General features: G+C 31.7%; 1 protein-coding gene across 2 annotated transcripts; it reads right to left on the bottom strand.

Moving 5' to 3' along the window:
* Positions 1-209: 209 nt before the first annotated feature.
* Positions 210-6,941, bottom strand: LOC132303373 (leucine-rich repeat protein 1-like). 2 transcript variants are annotated; one of them, XM_059800610.1, is made up of 10 exons: positions 6,804-6,941; positions 6,456-6,555; positions 6,267-6,338; positions 5,527-5,613; positions 4,548-4,680; positions 4,359-4,430; positions 3,480-3,623; positions 3,278-3,358; positions 1,776-1,828; positions 210-437 (listed from the first exon to the last, which is right to left on the bottom strand). In XM_059800610.1, the coding sequence occupies exons 4-10, from the start codon at positions 5,594-5,596 to the stop codon at positions 397-399; spliced, it is 594 nt and encodes a 197-aa protein (XP_059656593.1). In that variant the 5' UTR covers positions 5,597-5,613; positions 6,267-6,338; positions 6,456-6,555; positions 6,804-6,941; the 3' UTR covers positions 210-396. The 2 variants fall into 2 exon arrangements, with proteins under 2 accessions (XP_059656593.1, XP_059656594.1); XM_059800611.1 differs by lacking the exons at positions 6,267-6,338; positions 6,456-6,555; positions 6,804-6,941 and having other exon boundaries at positions 210-428; positions 5,527-5,686.
* Between the last annotated feature and the right edge of the window lie 12,902 nt (positions 6,942-19,843).

Raw genomic sequence — 19,843 nt, 5'->3', positions numbered from 1 at the left:
TTTCAATAATTGGGTGTCCATTGCATTGTACTGACTAATCCACGGTACTCATGCAAGGCACCACCCACACAGATTGGGTAAAATTTAAATTATATCTGCAGATATAATCTCTAAAAAATTATTTGCACTTAGGAGGAATCAATCCATGAGGCACCATGCCTAAGTCTTTCCAATTAGGCCACCCTTGGAGGTTATTGATGTCAAATTCATAATCATAATAGTGGGCTTTAATAGATGAGCCCATTTGAATGTATACTTATTCAGGTTACACACACACATGAATGTTCTTGGTGTACATCCAAAAATTCAAATATGAAGATGCAGTAAAAATAAACCAAACCACTTATTTTTCTTTACAATAAATCATGAATTTATTCTGTGCTGGTTCAACTGCTTTCAAGCTTTTGGGTCTTGTATGATTGTTGTAACTGCAAACTCTTCGAAAAAAAAAAACAAAGAAAGAAAATTTCACAATGATTAGAAAAGACAAATCAGTTGCAAAGATTTGTAAAACATAAAACAAATGTTGGACTAGTGTGGGCCGGGTTTGGCCCATAAAATGGTCCAAAAATCAGATCCCATTGGAGAAATCATCTCTCATTAGTTGGTGTGAAGGGAAGTGATGTGTGTGTGTGTGTGCGCGCGCGTGTGTGTGTGTATGGATGGGATAGATGCAAAAAAATATCCCTAAAATATATTTTGTGTAGTACTTTCACCTTCTATTTTAAAAAGTGTACAAAAAATATCCCAAATCTTTTTACATTGTGCAAAAATACCTTGTCTGACATAATTAGTGTTGTAATACCCGTTTTGTCCTTTTACTCTTATTAAAATGCCCAATGGGATAGATATGCTACTAATAGCATAGTATAAGAATGTTATGTGCATGTTACCTTATATATATATATATATATATTTTTTTTTTTTGAAATTTTTATTCTCTATATATATATTTAAACATTTTTTTAAAAAAAACTTTAAGAATTTGTAAAATAAGAATTTGAATTTTTTGAGATTTCAGTTTATTCTTTTCTAACTAATATTTTTTTCTTTATTTTTTTTTTTTCGTACCAACACTATTAGAAAAATAAAATAAAATAAAATATTCCCAATATCAATGTGCACTGATTTTCAGAGTTTGGAAAATTTTTGTTTTCTTTAGTTTGCACTTTATTTTTGTTTTTTATTTTTTATTTTTATCTTTACTTTTCTTTTATACTTTAATTTTTATTTTATATTTTTATCTTTACTTGTCCATTGCCGACATTCTCCAATGGTATCATTTTCGGTCATTTTATAAAATTATTTATTTTTATATATTTTATAAAATGGTTCAGTAAGGGTAATTTAGTCAACTTAGGGTTTAAATTTGTCAGATGGACCTATTTGCACCAGATTGAAACTTTAGGGGTATTTTTTTACATGAGAGGGACATCCTACAATAGTGTCCTTTTCGGTCATTTTACAAAGTTATATATTTTAATATATTTTATAAAATAGTTCAATAAGTGTAATTTAGTTAACTTAGAGTTTAAATTTGTCAGGGGAACCTATTTGCACGAAATTGAAACTTTAACTGTATTTTTTACCAATGGTCCAGCGAACCAGTGGTATTAGCCCCTTACTTCCCAAAGGGAGGTTAGAAGTTCAAGTCTCAGAAGAGACAAGTGTGTGTAAGTATCAATTAGGACAAAAAAAAGAAAAAAAAAAAAGGGGGTATTTTCTGCACTTTTATATATATATATATATATATATATATATATATATAGTAGTACCTGTTTTATTGTGGTGGTGGACACTCCCCGTCAATTGATTGTCTGATACATTCCTGGTATTTAAAATACATCAACCAATAAGATAAATAAAAAAATCAGTATGGTAATGAATTAGTCACACTATTTAGCTAAAATATTATAATAATCATGCAACTCAATTATGCTCGTATGGTTTGCAATGTCAAAGTTCAACGCGACATCATAAAAGTCATATAAGCTTGGTAGATTTAAGGACCAATATATACAGTATAAGAAATTAAAAAAGATAAATTGATATTTTAGAATAAAAGTTTAGAATTCTCAAACATATATAATTAAGGTAAATTTGAATATCTTGATAGTCTTTCATAGACAAATTAAAGTCAAATCACATAATAGATTTTTATCTATTTTTATTTATTTATTATTATTATTTTTTATCAAAGTCATATTTTCGCAAACAAAAGAATGGGTGACACCAACCCTTTTTCTATTAAATTCCATACCTACCCTCTACCACAGAGAGATTTCATTTGTTGACCTACAATTCCTTGTACATCTTTACGCCAACCCTTTATATATATATATATATATATATATATATATATATATATATGGTTGTGTTAAAAAAAAAAATAAAGGCAGTCGTCATCACCCGTTAAAACACGCACGCACATCCACATGCATGGTGGATCGAAATTCTCTTCGGTACATTTTTTTTTTTTTTTTTTCTTTTTTTCATAATATTTTGCATTCTAGTTTCACCACATTTACTTTGAAATTTTAACACTTAAGATGGTGAATTTTACTCTATAATGGTAATTTTTAGAAAAAGTTATACTTTAATACTACATAGTACTTTGACACTTTTCAAAGTAAGAAGTGGATAGATCAAGTTCCTATATAAGCAAAGTGAGTGGGGTGTGAGTTTCAATTAGGGGGAAAAAAGAATGACCAATTCAAATTCACCAAATAAAAACAATGAAATTCACTAGAAATTATTAAATGGGTACTCAAGGTGGATATTATTTTAACTAAATGAGTGATTTAAGGCTTCAAAATTCACTATAAATTTATTAGATAGTGCTCAAGGTGGATGTCAGTTTAACTTCAATTAACCAAATGAGTGATATAACGTTCTGATATTCATTAGAAATTATTAGATGATACTCAAAGTGGACGTCATTTTAAACAAATAAGTGATGTGATGCTTTTTTGCTTCGTTGGATTTGCGATTCTTCAATGCCATAAACATTTTTAATATTTTTTTTGTTATACATCGAAAAGAAACATACTCACACATCCACAATAACTCTATAAACTTAAATTCTTGACCTTCTCCTATGAAAGGTTAAAAAGTACCATAGAATGCACAACTTTTGATTTGTTAGGTTATTTTGTGCTTCTCCTATGAAAGGTTAAAAAGTACCATAGAATGCACAACTTTTGATTTGTTAGGTTATTTTGTGCTAGAGAGTTTTATGATCGTTGGCATAACAAGATAGAAATATTGAATAACTCACATAATATTTAATTGGCCAAATTGAATGAGTTGAATAACCGCGGTTGGTATTTTCCCAGATAGCTTGTTACTGTTTATTCTCCTGCAATCATAATAAATTAATAAGTAAATTTTACATAGGACTGCAACTACCACTTCCATTTTCCTATCATCCTATATATATATATATATATATATTGTAACTGAAAGAACATTGCACTTACAGGAATCTCAAGAGCTTCAAGTTTCCAAGTGATGCTGGGATAGTCCCTGATAGTTTATTTTGATACAGATCCAGGCTAATTAGGGCCTTTAACGTACCTATCTCTCTCGGAATATTTCCAGTGAGGTTGTTAGCAAATACTTCCCTGCAAGTCAACAATGCATATACGGAGTATTTCATACGTATCCCTTAAAAATGTCATGTTCTGCAATATTTTTCATTTTTTATTATTTTTATTTTTATAGTTATTTAATGCAAAACAATATAGTATTTGTAGCACTTTTTCTTGTTTTTTAATTTCAACACTAACAAAAAATTTGAATTGTTTTCCTAACTTTTTTTCTAAATTTCCTGGTACAGTCAAATATGATTAAAACAATCAACACAGTGGCTATTAAAGAGTCTTAAGAGGAGTCATAAAATCGGACATTCTGAATTTGACTCTCGTTAGGTACAAAAATAATTTAATTTAAATGATATGTATGATTTATAAGTTATTGCATATATATGAAAGGATTTTGAATTCTACCCATTATTTAACTTGGAGACCAACAAGTGAGAGGCATTCACAAGTCAATGCCCCCACTGAATTTTAATTTTTTTTAAGTAACATACCTTATTAATTTACATTTTTGATAAATATATCTACAAAATAACACTACTGCCTCCATAGAAATTATTAAAAAAATACACCATTGGCCTCCAAAATAATTTTCTACCTCCGTCCCTGCCATCAAGTCATTTGTTTTATTTACTTTATTCATTATTAATCATATCTTTGTACTATCTAAATAAAAATGATTTATTGAGAAACTATCTATGAATAAGCTATGCTAGATAATTATGGATTAAATAATTATAATAAAAACAATAAACTTACAAATATTGAAGATTTTTCAATATTGCCAGCTGAGGTACTAGTGGTCCCGATAGCCCAGCATCGCCGAGGTCCCTTCAATAACCAAATCATATATATATTTCAAATTACAATATCAATCAGAGTTTAAAGAGGCGAATTGTAGAATTACAAAGATGACCTTTGGGGTTATACTACAATACAAACACTTACACTCTTGTAACACTGTTTTTAGAATTGCATGTGACGTGATACCAAGTGCATGGATTGACTAGAGTTGGGTCCCAGCTCTGGAGGACATTGAATGGATCCGCTAATGCGTGCTTCCAAGCAATCAGAGCATCACCTATTCATGAAAAGAGAACAAAAACATAAAAAGTCAGAGGGATTCCATTTTCTAATTTTCAACAGAAGATTATAAAATTTTATAAAAATCGTTTTTTTTTTTTTTTTTTTTTTTTTTTTTTTTTTTTGACCATATTTGAAATATGGTTTTTCAAAAGTTATAAAAAAGTTTTTTTCTGAGAGAATTGTAAAGAATAGTAACCTGAAAAACAAGTAATTAAAAAAAGTATGCATTCAACGTGTCCCATTATAACATCTCCGCTTTCATTCCAAACTTTCATAAAATGTAGTGCCATGTCATAAATTGTGTCAACATGACTCTACACATTTTTTTGAAGATATATCTCCCTTGTTGTGCACCCATCTTTTATATTTTACACTTATTTATTTTATTATTTTTAAAATTTATCCACACACTACTCATACACCATAAATTTATTTAAAATAATAAAAGGACACAAATGCCCCACCAGTCTAAAGGGTACATTCTTGACTTGATTCTATACAAGTATAGAATTGAGTGTAGAATATTAGGTGGGGTTAACAAATGTAGAATGCCCGCACCAAAGTCATTCAATCGGAGGATCAGATAATGTGGAAAAATAGTATGCGCTGGGATGCTCTCAAGCAACCTAAAAAATTGAGGGCGTGTGAAAAGTAGAAAAACGTGAAAAAAAATTCAGCTCAAAAGAGGCTTATTTTCAAAAAGTTTATTTTTTCATAATTCTCTTAAAACTAAAACAAATACGCCATGAAGAATATATTCATGGTCTTTTGAGTAAATTTTGAGGGAAAAAAAAAGTTAAAAAAAAAAAATCAAGTATATGAAGTTAGGAATATATAATACCTTCAGAGTTGCAATCTACAGTGACTATAGCAAGAGCAAAGAGGAGGAGAATCAGAGTATGAGACCCCATAGAGCAGAAGTGGAATCCTAAACAAGAGAAGGATCAATATATGTAATCTGTGGCTGCTTCAGTTCTGTTTATGGACAAGCATATGTCTATATATATATATATATATATATATAGATGATAGATATATGAGAACATTTTGTAATTAACGTGGGTTGTTAATGGCTTGACAAAGACCTCCCATAGGATAACGTTCAAACGGCCCGAGTCAAAGTTTTGATGCATTGCACCGTGCACATATTCAGGATGGGATCTAGGCCTTGTAATATAAATACTTGTAATGGACAGAGGGTCAATGGAGACAAGATTAATAAAACAAAGTAAAAGAACAGACCACGACAAGTCCTCAGCTGTACTTTGACCAGCACTCAATTTCTAGAATAAGCCTTGTAATTAAGACCTTCACTAAGCTTGTGGGGGTGTTGCAAGTTTGTTTTGTGTGTGTGTGTGGGGAATTGTCTTCTCTTGTGTTGTAGATGACTTGGAAAATAATTTTCTGACTCGTTCTCGGTGACAAGCTAGTCATTTGATTTATTTACTTTATTCATTTTTAATCATATCTTTGTACTCTCTAGATAAAAACAATAAAAATGACTTATTGAGAAACTATTTATGAATAAGCTATGCTAGAAAAGTATGGATTAAATAATAATAATAAAAACAATAAGCTTACAAATATTGAAGATTTTTCAATATTGCCAGCTGAGGTACTAGAGGTCCTGATAGTCCAGCATTGCTGAGGTCCCTTCAATAACCAAATCATATATATATTTCAAATTACAATATCAGTCAGAGTTAAAAGAGGCGAATTGTAGAATTACAAAGATGACCTTTGGGGTTATACTACAATACAAGCACTTACACTCTTGTAACACTGTCATTCAAATTGCATGTGACGTGAAACCAAATGCATGGATTGACTAGAGTTGGGTCCCAGCTCTGGAGGACATTGAATGGATCCGCTAATGCTCATGAAAAGAGAACAAAAACATAAAAAGTCGGAGGGATTCCATTTTCTAATTTTCAATAGTAGATTATAAAATTTTATAAAAATCGTTTTTTTTTTTTTTTTTGGGACCATATTTGAAATATGGTTTTTCAAAAGTTATAAAAAGGTTTTTTTTTTGAGAGAATTATAACGAATAATTATCTGAAAAGCAATAATTGAAAAAAAAAAAAAAAATTAAGTATATGAAGTTAGGTATAATACCTTCAGAGTTGCAATCTACAGTCACTACAGCATACAGCAAGAGCAAAGAGGAGGAGAATCAGAGTATGAGACCCCACAGAGCAGAAATGGAATCATAAACAAGAGAAGGATCAATATTGTAATCTCTGGCTGCTTCAGTCCTGTTTATGGACAAGCATATGCCTATATATATATATACACATACATATATAGATCATAGACATATGAGAAATTTTGTAACGCGGGTTGTTAATGGTTTGATAATGACCTCTCATAGGATAATGTTTAAGCTCGTGGTGTGTACAGTGTTACAAGTTTGTTTTGTGTGTGGAGTTGTCTTCTCTTGTGTCCTACATGACTTGGAAAATAATTTTGAATCTTGCTACCAAGGATTATTGTAATCTTTGTTCTAGTTAATGCTGTCTTTGTTTGGTAGAAGAAGAAGAAAATAAAAACTTAAAAAATAATTTAAAATTTGAATATCGAAAATCAAATGAGAGAGAAGGGATGGGAGCTAGCACAAAGCCAGCATTGGCGGCTTCCCCCTCATTTTATTTATTTATTTTTTACTTTTGTTAATATTATTTTTGTGAAATTCTATAAAAAAAAAAATGCTCTTCTAGAATCATCTTTTTTATTCTATAAAAAAAAATTCTTCTATTGTATGGATTGTCATTTTTACCATTGCTTTATTTAACATTATTTTTTAAAAAAAAAATAATAATAATGACATGAAAAGACTAATTTATCCTTGTTAAAAAAAATAATAATAATGACATGAAAAGACTAATTTATCCTTGTTGGAAAGACCAAGTATCTCTCTTTACCTTCTCTCTTCCGGCCACCACCTCTCCCTTTCGGTTCTGCTTGTAGGAACATTAAAAACATAATATTTTTAAGGCAACAATACCCCTTAAAATCAACCTTCCTTCTCCTCTTCATATATGTATATATGCGTGCGTGCGTGTACAAACTACTCATTTAACTGCTACGATGTTTATTATTTACTAAACTACCGATAATCTTCTCTGCAATTTTATTTCAACGAAAATTTAATTTTATAATTTTACTTCAATTAAAATTTAGGAAAAATTACATATAAATGGAGTTAAAGTTCCATATTTACTTAGAGGCTGAGTCAAAGTTCCATATTTCTCTAAAATGGATTGCTGAGGTGGCACATGGTTTTTTACTGTTTAGAAATTGTGATGCCTAAAATACCCTTCCGCGAAGGTACTACTTTTTCTTCGAAGGTACTACTTTTTTGAACTGAAGGTACTACTTTTTGGCGTCCAGGTACCATGTTTTTTAAACACTCGCGAAGGTACTACTTTTTCTCCGAAGGTACTACTTTTTTGAACTGAAGGTACTACTTTTTTGAACTGAAGGTACTACTTTTTTTATTAGAGAAGGGCATTTTAGGCACCACAATTTTTTAAACAGTAAAAAATCATGTGCCACCTCAGCAATCCATTTTAGAGAAATATGGAACTTTGACTCAGTCTCTAAGTAAATATGAAACTTTGACTCCATTTATATGTAATTTTCCCTAAAATTTAACTATTATAAAAATTCACATTAAAATATATTATGTGTGTAATTTTTTTAAAAAAATTTTACTTCAACGAAATTTATTTATTTTTTAATTTTATAATTTTACTTCAACTAAAATTTAATTTTTTTTTATTTTTTTAAGTAATGCCAAAGCAAATAATTTATTTATATATTCATGTGGGATAATAGCTTTCAGATATGTGTGGATGGCATTGACTTACAAGCGACTAAGAAAGAAAAAGGAAAAGGACAAGGCAAAACAACGTGATTTTCATGTCACTGCATTATTAAAGAAAAATGGCCGGATTAGTGTGGATGCATTGAAAAATTATAAAAAACAATTGTTGCATTCAAATTGCTTTAATCAAGTTTTTATTAGAAATTGGACATTGGAATTTCTCTCAAATAAATGTCGAGTTCGATCAATGGTCAACAAAATTCACTTGCAAAATATGGAACCACAAAAAATTAAATAAAATATTTAAAATTGTCCCAATGTGCAAGTCTATGGAGTGATGATTAGACCTAAAATGAAAAATAATACAGTACTCTTTCATAATTACCCTTTGAGCCAGCTTGCTAATAATATACTCATTTAAATTTAAAAGAACGTTGTCATAATTTTAAAATAACGATAAAAAGTTCATAGTCGGATACATCTTACTAAATTTATATGAATAAGAAGTGACGTTATCATCCTCACTCATATAAATCAATGGAACACATAAAAAATTGAACTGTTTATCATTATTCTTTTAAGAATGGACATCACATTTATTTATTTCATATCTCACAAAAAGTTATAATATCAAAAGTGGTTGAAAGGCCAAATTACTCTATGTTAGGGAACATAAGATTGGCACATTAAAATTAAAATTTAAAAATTTTAACTATTTTTCTTTATTCTAATTTTAAGATCCGATTTTATGGTTACAAATTCAATAGTGAAATATAGAGATGAATGATTCAGGTGAAAGAGAATAGGATAGTAAAGGTTATGTATAAAATTCAGTGATTAATATTATATCATTATAAATAGGTATTATTTATCAATTTAATCTCAATTACTAAATTTTGTGTTTGACCTCTCATATGCACGAGAGAATCCGACATTAAAAGGCGAATAGAGATCAGGAATTGCACTTTGAGAGAGAGAGAGAGAGTGTGTGTGTGAAACAGAACAACAACACAAAAACCCTAACTAAAACAAACAACTGAACAACCCAACAAAACAAAAGAGCCACAAAACCACGTAGAGCCATAACAAAATGACAACTAAGCATTGCCCACCACAGAAGATAAAAAGGCAAACCCAAACTGTAAACCAACTGTCCAAGGAGACTGCCAAAGAGCCAACAAAGGTGGAAAACAAGGACGACGTGAACACATATGCGCCTTACAAATATATCTTGTCTTGCAAACACAAGCACCATTAACCACGGCATAATTGACTTTGACAGAGTCACATACCAGGTGTCTAACTCACGCACATGCAGCAACATCATAACCCTGGGATCCCCCATCGTAAACCTAACAGTACAGCATCCATCCTGTGCCATACTATCCAGACAACAAGAAACCAGTATAGCACATTTGAAATCAGCAATAGATAGCTTGACAGGAGCAGCAATGAACACAGTACTTTCAAACCATAGCTTCCGCAAGGGAAACAGCCACACCCAAATGAAAGCGGCAAAAAAGTGCACCACCGCAGCCTTAGTAGCATTTAGGAAAAAGGGTATAAACCTTATCAAACAAGTACCCAATGGTTCCCGTAGAAACACTGAAAACCTCCCCTGCTCGTCGAATTAAAAGTTGCATAACCACAGTATAAAGCTCCATTCCCTGCCAAGGAGGTTTCCAAACTTGAGGCAAATCAGATCGCTTGGATTCTTCAGCACCAATCTTAACCATCCGTAACAACCAAATATAGAGCAAAAAGGTAACAACAGAGCGCAAGAAGAACAACAGAGATTCTTGAAGTGAGATTGGCGGAGAGTCCCATTGGCCTGGACGTGGCATAGAAATGGCGACATGGGCCAGGTAACTAAAACATATACCCCAGTGCAGAACAAGAACATGTGGGCCTAGCAATCTATAGCCCATAACCCAAGCAGCCTTATGTTGGATGAACCCAACGACAAATAAAGAAGGCTGGGCAAATTTATAGGCGGAGCGCATAATTGGGCTTAAAGACCTCACAGAGTCCAACTGGGCTAATGAAAAGTGGCAGCCCACAAGAGAAATAGGTGTGAAGTCCAAAACAGAGCCTTTACCTGAAGATGCATAAGGACAAATGTGGCTCGGTAAACACCGCCGATGTAGAAATCTCATAATCCGACGAAGAGCACAAAACAGCGGTACTAGCAGCAACAGATAGCCATTGTTGGACCAGGCAAAACAGGATGATGATGGATTGAGCATTAGAAAGAAAAGTAAAAGACCAATCATAACCACCATCAAAGTAGCAGAACTCAGAACAGGGCAACCACCTACCGTTTGGAAGCCAGTCGGCCGGCCTGCAACCCCACTGACTAGTGTCTGCATTGCCAATACCTGGATCAAAAGTATAGATCGTAAACCCCTCACCAGAGAACTTGTCACCGCTCCAAGAGCCATGGAGGAACCCCATCATCGCAAAGATAACCAGCCTGCCACATACATAGACAACGCTAGGTTGAAACAGAGTGTGTGTGTGTGTAAAGGGTAATAATTAGAAAAGACAAATGAAGAACAAACCAAATGAACACCATTGGTGTTGAATTTTTTATTCATAATTTACTTTACAATATGTTTTAATTTTGAATAAATAACATCTCAATCGTTTATTATATATATATAATTCCATTAAATTTTAAAAAATAAATAAAAAATAACTTATGTTGTGTATATAAGTCTGTTAAATTTGAAAAATGAGCAAAAAAAATGTTTGAAGTCGCTTTTAAGATATAAAATTTTAAAAACACCTTTATCTCTTTTCATAATGTTCTTATAAGGGCAAAGTGAGAAAAATACCTATAATATTTACATTTTGGCTAAATAACACCCCTATCCTTTATTTTGAGTATATAAATCCGTTAAGTTTGAAAAAATGTGGTAAATAATGACTTTATGACATTATTTCGTTAAAAATTAATTCATCTACATTGCACATGACATTTTTAAGATACAAAATTTTAAAAATACCCTTTTCTCTTCCTATAATATCCTTATATATATATATACACACATGTCACATTTAATTAGTTTTTTTAACCTATTTTTTATTCAATTGTAGAGAGATATTTTAATATTTTTAGCATTCAGTTCCTTATTTGCACCAAAATTGGATATTAAGGAGGTTTAGAATGTATAGGGGGTTATATACTGTATATGCATACCATAATAGTGTTTTTTGTTCGCAAACCTATATGTTATATGTAAAAATGACAGTTTAGTTATTTCACATTTAATTAGTTTTTTTAATTATTTTTTTATTCTGTTATAGAGGAACAATTTAGTCTTTTCAGCATTCAGATCATTGTTTGCTTCAAAATTGAATGTTATGGACTTTTTAGAATGTATAAGAAGTTATATACTCTATATACATACCATAGGGGTACTTTTTGCTCACAACCCTACAAATAATAATGGAGTGTAAGTGTTTTTTATGTGTGAATCTTAAAAAGAAATAGTTGTTTAATAAAATAAAATAAAATAAATGGAGAGTAGAGTTTGAATATTTTTAAAATTAATTATATTTTTATTCACATTAAGTAAAGAGTAAGAGTACGTACGTTTGGAATTACTGTTAGAATGATGAAAGCTCTTTTAGTAGTAGAGCTGTCATAAAAATTCTGTCAGTAAAACACAATTATATTTTTGGTAACACATTGTATAAAATATTTTTTATTCTTAGAATCACTTTTATTTAAAACACTTTTATTACTAATTTTACCATATTATCCCTACACTAATAAACATGTGCTAATTTCTTAATATTAAATATGTAGTATAAAATTCGATTGAGTTCAATAATTTATAAACATCAACTTGTATTGATTTTTTTTTTTTTTTTTCATATCATAAATTTTGTTTATCATATAGTATTGTTATTTAGCACTAAATATAAATGAATTAAACATATTTTTAAGATTATTAATTCATTTATATGCTATATAATCAAATTTAATAATATAATGCTCTGCAATACAGACAATATTTCATAAAATAAAAACTACACACTTCAAATGTGGTAATGCGGATTGGAAGACTGCCAGTAGAGTCCCAACATAACTATGATATTCGTTTGGTATTTGTTTGTACCAGTGACAAAATTATATTTATCAAATTACTTATCTAAAAAGATAAACCTCTACCCCGAACATAATTTTAAAAGTTACAATTCCCAACTTCACTTGAACTGGCATAAATAAACTTATAATTTTAAAAATTATAAGTGATAGAGAAGTAATTCCAAACACCCACTAATTATACTGTAGCTAGAATATTAGATATAAAATTTAGATTCAAACATTTCATATATATATATATATATATATATATATATATATATATATATAACAAAATTTGAAATAAAATGAAAAATAGTACATTTTATTATTTTTTTATAAAATAATTAAATTTTCATTTATAAAAATTATTTATTAAACACAAGAATTTTTAATTGAATTTAAATTATATTAATTATTATTTAAACTCATAACACAGAAACTAAATTTTAAACAAATAAATACAAAAATAAATTTTATATTAAAAGTATGATTTATTAATCTTAAAATTTTTTTGGGTAGATTTATTGATGTTTCAAGGAGAAAAAACCTTGATGATAATTTTTTAATGAAACTATTTAGCTAGGATTAAGAATTATATAATTTTCGAAAGCCTATGGAACTTAGAAAGGAAAAATTACCATTGATTTGTAATTCTGAAAACAGTTATCAGAAATTTAGAAAATAGAGAACAGTTTTTAAAAAAGTATTAAAAATTGTTTTTTGAAAACAGTTATTTTTATAACCGAATTTTTAAAAAATAATTTTAAAAAACTTGAACCAAACAAAATTTTTTGAACAATATTTTATTTATAATTTTTCGAGAAAAAAAAACTATTTTTCATACTTAGAAACCAAATAAGCCCGACAGTACAATGGGAATGGCAGAGAAGAATAATCAGAGACCACAAAAACGCATAGCAAACAAAGTAGTTTGTGGATGTTCAACTTGTCTCCTATTCAGACTAACTTTTTCTGACATCATATTTATCATTAAAGATTGAAAAGAAATGGGTGACAAATTCACATGTGTTGATTGGCTCTTTAGATAAGGTCAATTCAATTGAGCAGAGAGTTTCTCCCATCTACAGATCAGCCATTTTGTTTAAAATTAAATTTCGGTAAATTGTCCCTTCAACAATTATCTTTTTGTAAATAACTCTTAAATTAAATATTATCCCTTAAAATATTAATTTATTACAAATTCATTACAAAGACTATTTTTTCCGTTTTTGTTATATTTATCACTTATTATTATTATTATTATTATTATTCTTATGTAAATATTATTTATCTTAATTTTATTATTTGTATGAAAATTTGTGACGACCCTGGTTTTTAGGCCAGCGTGTCCTGTGATGAACCGTAAGGATGATTCGATAACGGATCCGAATGCGGAAGCGAAAACAGAAAACAAGACTCTAAGAAGTCAAAGTGACATTCCATGAGATCGTGGAACTCAACAAGAACTGATGCGGAAGCAAAAGATCGAAAATATGACAAATAAGCCCCCAGGGGTAAAATAGTCATTTCTGAAAACTGTAGATTCGGGTGCCACCGAGCACACCGCTGGAAGGACAACGAAAAACTAATCAAGATGGACTCAAGAATCGCATAATTCGGAGTCCGGACGAAGGAGAAACGGCATGACGAAGAAAAAGGGTAAACTGGTAAGTATCCAGGAAGAACCGGGTGCAACCGAGCACACCGTTAAAAAGACAGCGAAAAATTAGTCAAGTTAAAAAAAAAATTCACTTGAATCGGAGTCTGGACGAAGAAGAAAAGCCCAAAAGAAGAATTGACGTCGCGGCAGCCCGACGAGGGGCCATGGCGCACACGGCACCTATGCGCGAGCCCACCGGCGTGCATGCCGGTGCCCAAAGACATGGCATGGTGGCAGCCCTTGGCTGCTGCTACATTTTTTTTGATTTGCCCAGAACTGAGGCTTGAAACGGAGGTAAGACGAGTTTTTCTGGAAAAACACAAAGAAGAAACCCCCCCTAAAATCGAGTTTTCTACCCAACATCGCGGACGGAATCGAAAAAAACTCAATGTGAAATCCCGAAAATGCTCCTAGATCAGAACTGAACAAAAGAGTCATAAAGCTGCTAAATGAAAACTGGAAGCTGAAACTTCATGAGGGATTTCCGGTACCAAGACGACATTTTCTGGAAAAACACGAAGAAGAAACCCCCCCTAAAATCATGTTTTCTATTCAACCATGTCAAAAGAAGAAAATAAAACTGATGTGAAAGGTCCATAATGCCCCTAGATCAGAATATGCAAAAAAAATGCGAAATGAATTCACAAGAGGCTCAAAACATAAACGATAAGGTTTTGCCAGGAAACGACCATGCACGCAAACGTAACTTACCTATTTAGACGCGTTACAATAGTCCATGGCTTAAAAATTTAGCCGATACAAAATCCGACCCCCCAACGGGCAAAAAGGCAAAAATGGACTTGAAATGGAAAACATGGAATCCAAAAATGTAAAATGGAGTCAAATGACCATTTGGCCCTTGGTCACACTTCATACAAGATTAATAAGACCCAATGAAAGAATGAAAATGGAATTCCCACACCCGATGTAACTATGGTGAAGCAATGACTTGCGATTTTTCAAGATTTTCATAATATTTCATGAAGTTAAAAAGTTGTATAGAATACAATACACATGTCATTGGCCTCCGGCCTCATCTCATACATGTCAAATACATTGAAAGGAGTGCACCTATGTACAAATTACATACATGGAATCAAATATATATATTTTGACATATAAGTCTATAAAATGACATTTCATGCTAACATTTGCATGAAATGGAAACTTGAAAGCTACACGACATCCAAGGAATGCTAGGCTTCACGAACCAAGTCTTCGTACCTAAAATATACCCCAGTATCATAGGGGTGAGTAACATAAAGTTACTCGTAGGAGATGAGCATGCATCGACCTAGCATTTTACAAATTTATCACCTTAAGGTGAAACATGTTAAAGGGGCTCATGCCACCTAACGTCTATGTCCAAGTGAGACTCGGGGAGCATCCTAAGCTACCTTAGAGTCTAAGTAACAAGAATCATGATATACGTACGTGTATGAAACGAATCATGGTTGGGATAATCCAAAGAACACGACAAGAAGAATGCTTGAGCATAGATTAACATGAACTGCATTTTTAATACAATTGAACTAGGTCTAGAGTAATCCATATAACATGACAAAAGCATATTTGAATACAAGTTAACAAGAATTACATTATCCATGCAATTCAATAACAAAAGAGCATGTTATACAATACAACAAGGTTTAAGTTCTCAAAGCCGTCAACTTAGAATCTAAAGCACAAAATAACAGTAGTGATTCATGCCACCTAACGTCTATGTTATAAAAGAATCAATAGGATCAATCCTAAGCTTTATTAGAACGTTAAAACACGATTTTCAATATCAATGCAATTTAACCAATATTGGAACTTCCAATACAACGCATAAAACACAATTTCGCAAAGTTAACATCCTGTAACTTAAAATGGAACGACAAATAAGAAATAACAAGTTACAACATCATCTAGTTATCAACTTGAAAATGAAATGCGAAATCAAACAAAGTGGATACTCGGACGTCACGCCGGATCAGACCGACAACATAGTTACTTTAGGGTTACTAGCCCATGGGTAACCTCCCTATGTGCGCATTAGACCATATAGAGGGACTATCCCCCATACTAGAACCATGTCCTAGCCATAGTCAAACAACGACATCCCCAATTTTCCAAAATCAACAAGTTGTGCAACAACGCATATATTAACAGGAATATGCATGATAATCAACTATCTACCAAGCACAACCAAATTTGGAAACCTATACAGTACATGCTCTAAGTCCACAACTAATATGATGTGATGAATGTCGAATCTTTAGTGTGCGATTCGTTACACGCTATGCATAAATGATGTTAAATACAAAATGTGCAAATCATTGCACAAGGCAATAGTATATTCAATAAGGAAAACATATTCTCATGAGTATAAACATAGCAACTATGTTATCCAATGCTCAAAACATAACCAAATGAATATACAACATGTCCATGTCCAGGATTTTGATATAAAAACGACTTTCAAACACAATTAAATCCATGGCTCAATTCGATAGAATTTAATTAAATAAAAATAATTAAATTCCCTAGATTCTAATTCAATTCCAAATAACCTCAAATTAATACATATTAAAGAACATGGCATGGTCATCACCTATATCCGTTCTAAAACTCAATTAGGTTATTGGAATAACAATGTAGAATTTTAATTAAATCATGCTAATTTAATTACCAAGGTTCTAAAACAACTTCTAATAGTCTCAAATTAATATATACTAGTAAACAAGTCATGGCCAATACAAATATCAAGTTAAAACCTTAATTAGGCTAATGGGACCACAAAATAGATTTTAATTAATTCTTTTAATTAAAATCTCTAGATTTTCGAACTTAACCAAATGCTCTCAAATTAACATATCTTAAAGAATATGCCAAGGACTGATGTAATATCACATTACAAGTTTATTTCATTCAATTTAAGACCATGTGACTTAACCTTTCACTAAAGTTAAATATAAATTAAAAGTTGCAATTCTCATGCAAGTAATCCCAATTTAATATATGTGAACAACTATACCTAAGCTTTCAATTCTCATGCAACTATACCCAATTTAATAATTACTAATTTTCAAAACACCTCCAATCACTTTCAAATTCAACTATGTTGGAGAGCATGCTAAGGCCTAATTTAATATGCTAACACATATTGATTTTAAACTAGTTAAGACCATGTGAATTAATCTTTCACCTAAGATAAATATTAAATAAAATCTTTAATACTTATTCAAATGTTCCAATTTTAATACACGACAATGAGCATATCAAGGGGCAATATAAAATCATGCTACACGTTTAAACCAAGTCATGGGCAATCGGGAAAATTAGATCCCGTACAAGAAAAATAAATAATAAAATCTCTAGATTTTATATTTAATCATGCAAACAAGTATTATAAGCATCACAAGCATGCTATATAACAAGAATTTAAATCTAGAACATCTCCTACCTCAATTTGAGATGAAAATCTCAAATGCCATTAAAATGGAACGGCTCCGAATCCGACGAAACTACTAGGTTTTGTCTGGGACAACGCCGTGAACATAAACACCATGAAAGCCCCATCAAAATCATAACTTGACCTCAAAACTAAACTCAAGAAATGGTCAAAACTGAATTCTAATAAGGGGGACAGGTAGAGCACGGCGAAGGGAATAACAAACATTAAGGCCAAAGACTTTCCATCAAGGAAAAGTGAATCAAAAGAGGAGAGAGAAGATGGCAGCACCCCTTGGGCTTCCATGGGAGCTCCAGGTCATGCATGAAGAGGGAAGAAGATGAAAAATGAAATATCTCACACCTCTTTTATAGAAATCTCAAAAAGTGCCCCGAACAGGCCACGCCGGGTCTGAAAAAGTAAAATTTGAGCAGACTCACTCAAATGGCAAAACTTTGTGAACAAAAAAGATTCAAAATGATAAAATATGAATAAAGGAAGAAACAACGTCGAAAACTGAGTCCCGAGCAGAAAGTTATGCCCAAAACAAGTTTGGCGAAAACCGGGGCCAGAAACCCTGAAACTGGAAAACATCGACCAGGAGGAAATTCCAAGAGTACACAACTCGATGAAATGTGAAAATGAATCCAGTATGAGGATCCAAGCTCAAAATAAGACATTTTGCAATAACTTTTATTAATTGCATAATGGCCCATCCAAAAAGTAAAAACTGCACTTATGGCCCAGAATAAAAATATCTTCCAAAAATATTTTCTTAAAAATCCCTGAAATAAAATATCTTCAAAAGATATTTATGAAAAACACCCCAAGAAAAGAAAATAATTTCAAAGAACTTTGCATCCATGCCCCTATGGACACCGGGAGCAACCAAAGTACTTTCTTACAAAAGTAAAGAGACGTATTTCGTGGAAACCACTCAAGATGAAGACACGTGAAGTCAAAAACCAACTCCGAGCATGAGAAGTGAGGTTGTGCCAAAAACTGACAAACAGAGATAAGACAGAATAGGGAAAAGGACGAAATAGCGCATAGTGTCGAAAAACGAAAAATGTGAAAATGACTCGGTTCTCAAAGGAAGTTGTCAATCCATGGAAAAGAGTCTAAGGAACCAATTCTGAGCACTCGAGATGACACTAAGCGACACGAAACAGAGCTAAGAAATTTAAACGAAAAAAAAAATTCATTCGTAAAATTTCAGGAAAAAAGAAAGGAAGGCAAATGACTAGGTCGTTACAAAATTAGTACATTCTACCACGAATAATCTAAAAATATAAACCATATATATAAGTTGCACATCAGAATTTAGTGCCTCCTCAATTTGCAAATTAAGTAAAAGGGCAGCTTGAAGACTAGAGGTGCACAAAAGAACCGGAACCGTGGAACTGGAACCGGAACTGTGGAACTGGAACTGGAACCAAAACCAGAACCGGAACCGGAACCGTGAGAACCGGAACCGTTTTTTGCGATTCTCACTGTTCCGATTTCGGTCCCGGTTCCAAATTTAAGAACCGTAAACATACGGTTCCGGTTCCGGTTCCAGCCCGTGGGAACCGGTGAGAACCGGAACCGTATATATATATATATATTATATTTAATTGTACAAAGTAACTATACTAGGTCTGTAATCCGTATGACCAGGTCGCCTAGCTTTGTCTCCGTATACTCCTCCTTGTCCTCCGCCTACAAGTCAACTCCAGGCCGCGCTGTCAAGATCGCCGCTAAATCGATTGCCTGTTAGAAATTTAACTTTATTTTATTTTAAAATGTCTTTAAAGGTCATGGGTGTTTTTTGTTTTTTTATTTGGTGTTTTATATTTATGTGAGTTTTTTATTGGAGTTAGTGGGGGGCATGAGAGTTACAACTAGTAAATAGTCATGTTAGTGGGTTAGTGGGAGTTTTGCCTACTAAATGATATGTTAGTGGGGTGTTAATTTTCATTTACATTTATGTTTTGAAGCCTATATAAACCCATACATTGTACTCATTTTGAATCAAGTGAAATAAAAAGTGTTCCTCCATTTTTATTCTCTTCCAAATAGTATAGTGTTTTGTGTGTAACTAGGCCACTATTTCTAACAAAGTGGTATCAGAACTAGTTTGTAAGAGAGAGAAGAA

The sequence above is a fragment of the Cornus florida genome, unplaced genomic scaffold (genome assembly GCF_030987335.1).
Source record: "Cornus florida cultivar Cherokee Brave unplaced genomic scaffold, ASM3098733v1 CherokeeBrave_3.0.0_Hap2_Chr04, whole genome shotgun sequence".
Lineage (NCBI taxonomy): Eukaryota > Viridiplantae > Streptophyta > Magnoliopsida > Cornales > Cornaceae > Cornus > Cornus florida.
This window is presented reverse-complemented; position numbering and strand designations above follow the sequence as displayed.

Bases quoted from the DNA above. Each gene is read 5' to 3' on its own strand.
- LOC132303373 (XM_059800610.1), bottom strand. From the start codon at position 5,596: ATGGGGTCTCATACTCTGATTCTCCTCCTCTTTGCTCTTGCTATAGTC. The intron at 4,681-5,526 runs GTATTATATATT...TTTCATGAATAG, and splicing joins TGTAGATTGCAACTCTGAAG to GTGATGCTCTGATTGCTTGG. The intron at 3,359-3,479 runs GTAAGTGCAATG...TTATGATTGCAG, and splicing joins TTGAAGCTCTTGAGATTCCT to GAGAATAAACAGTAACAAGC.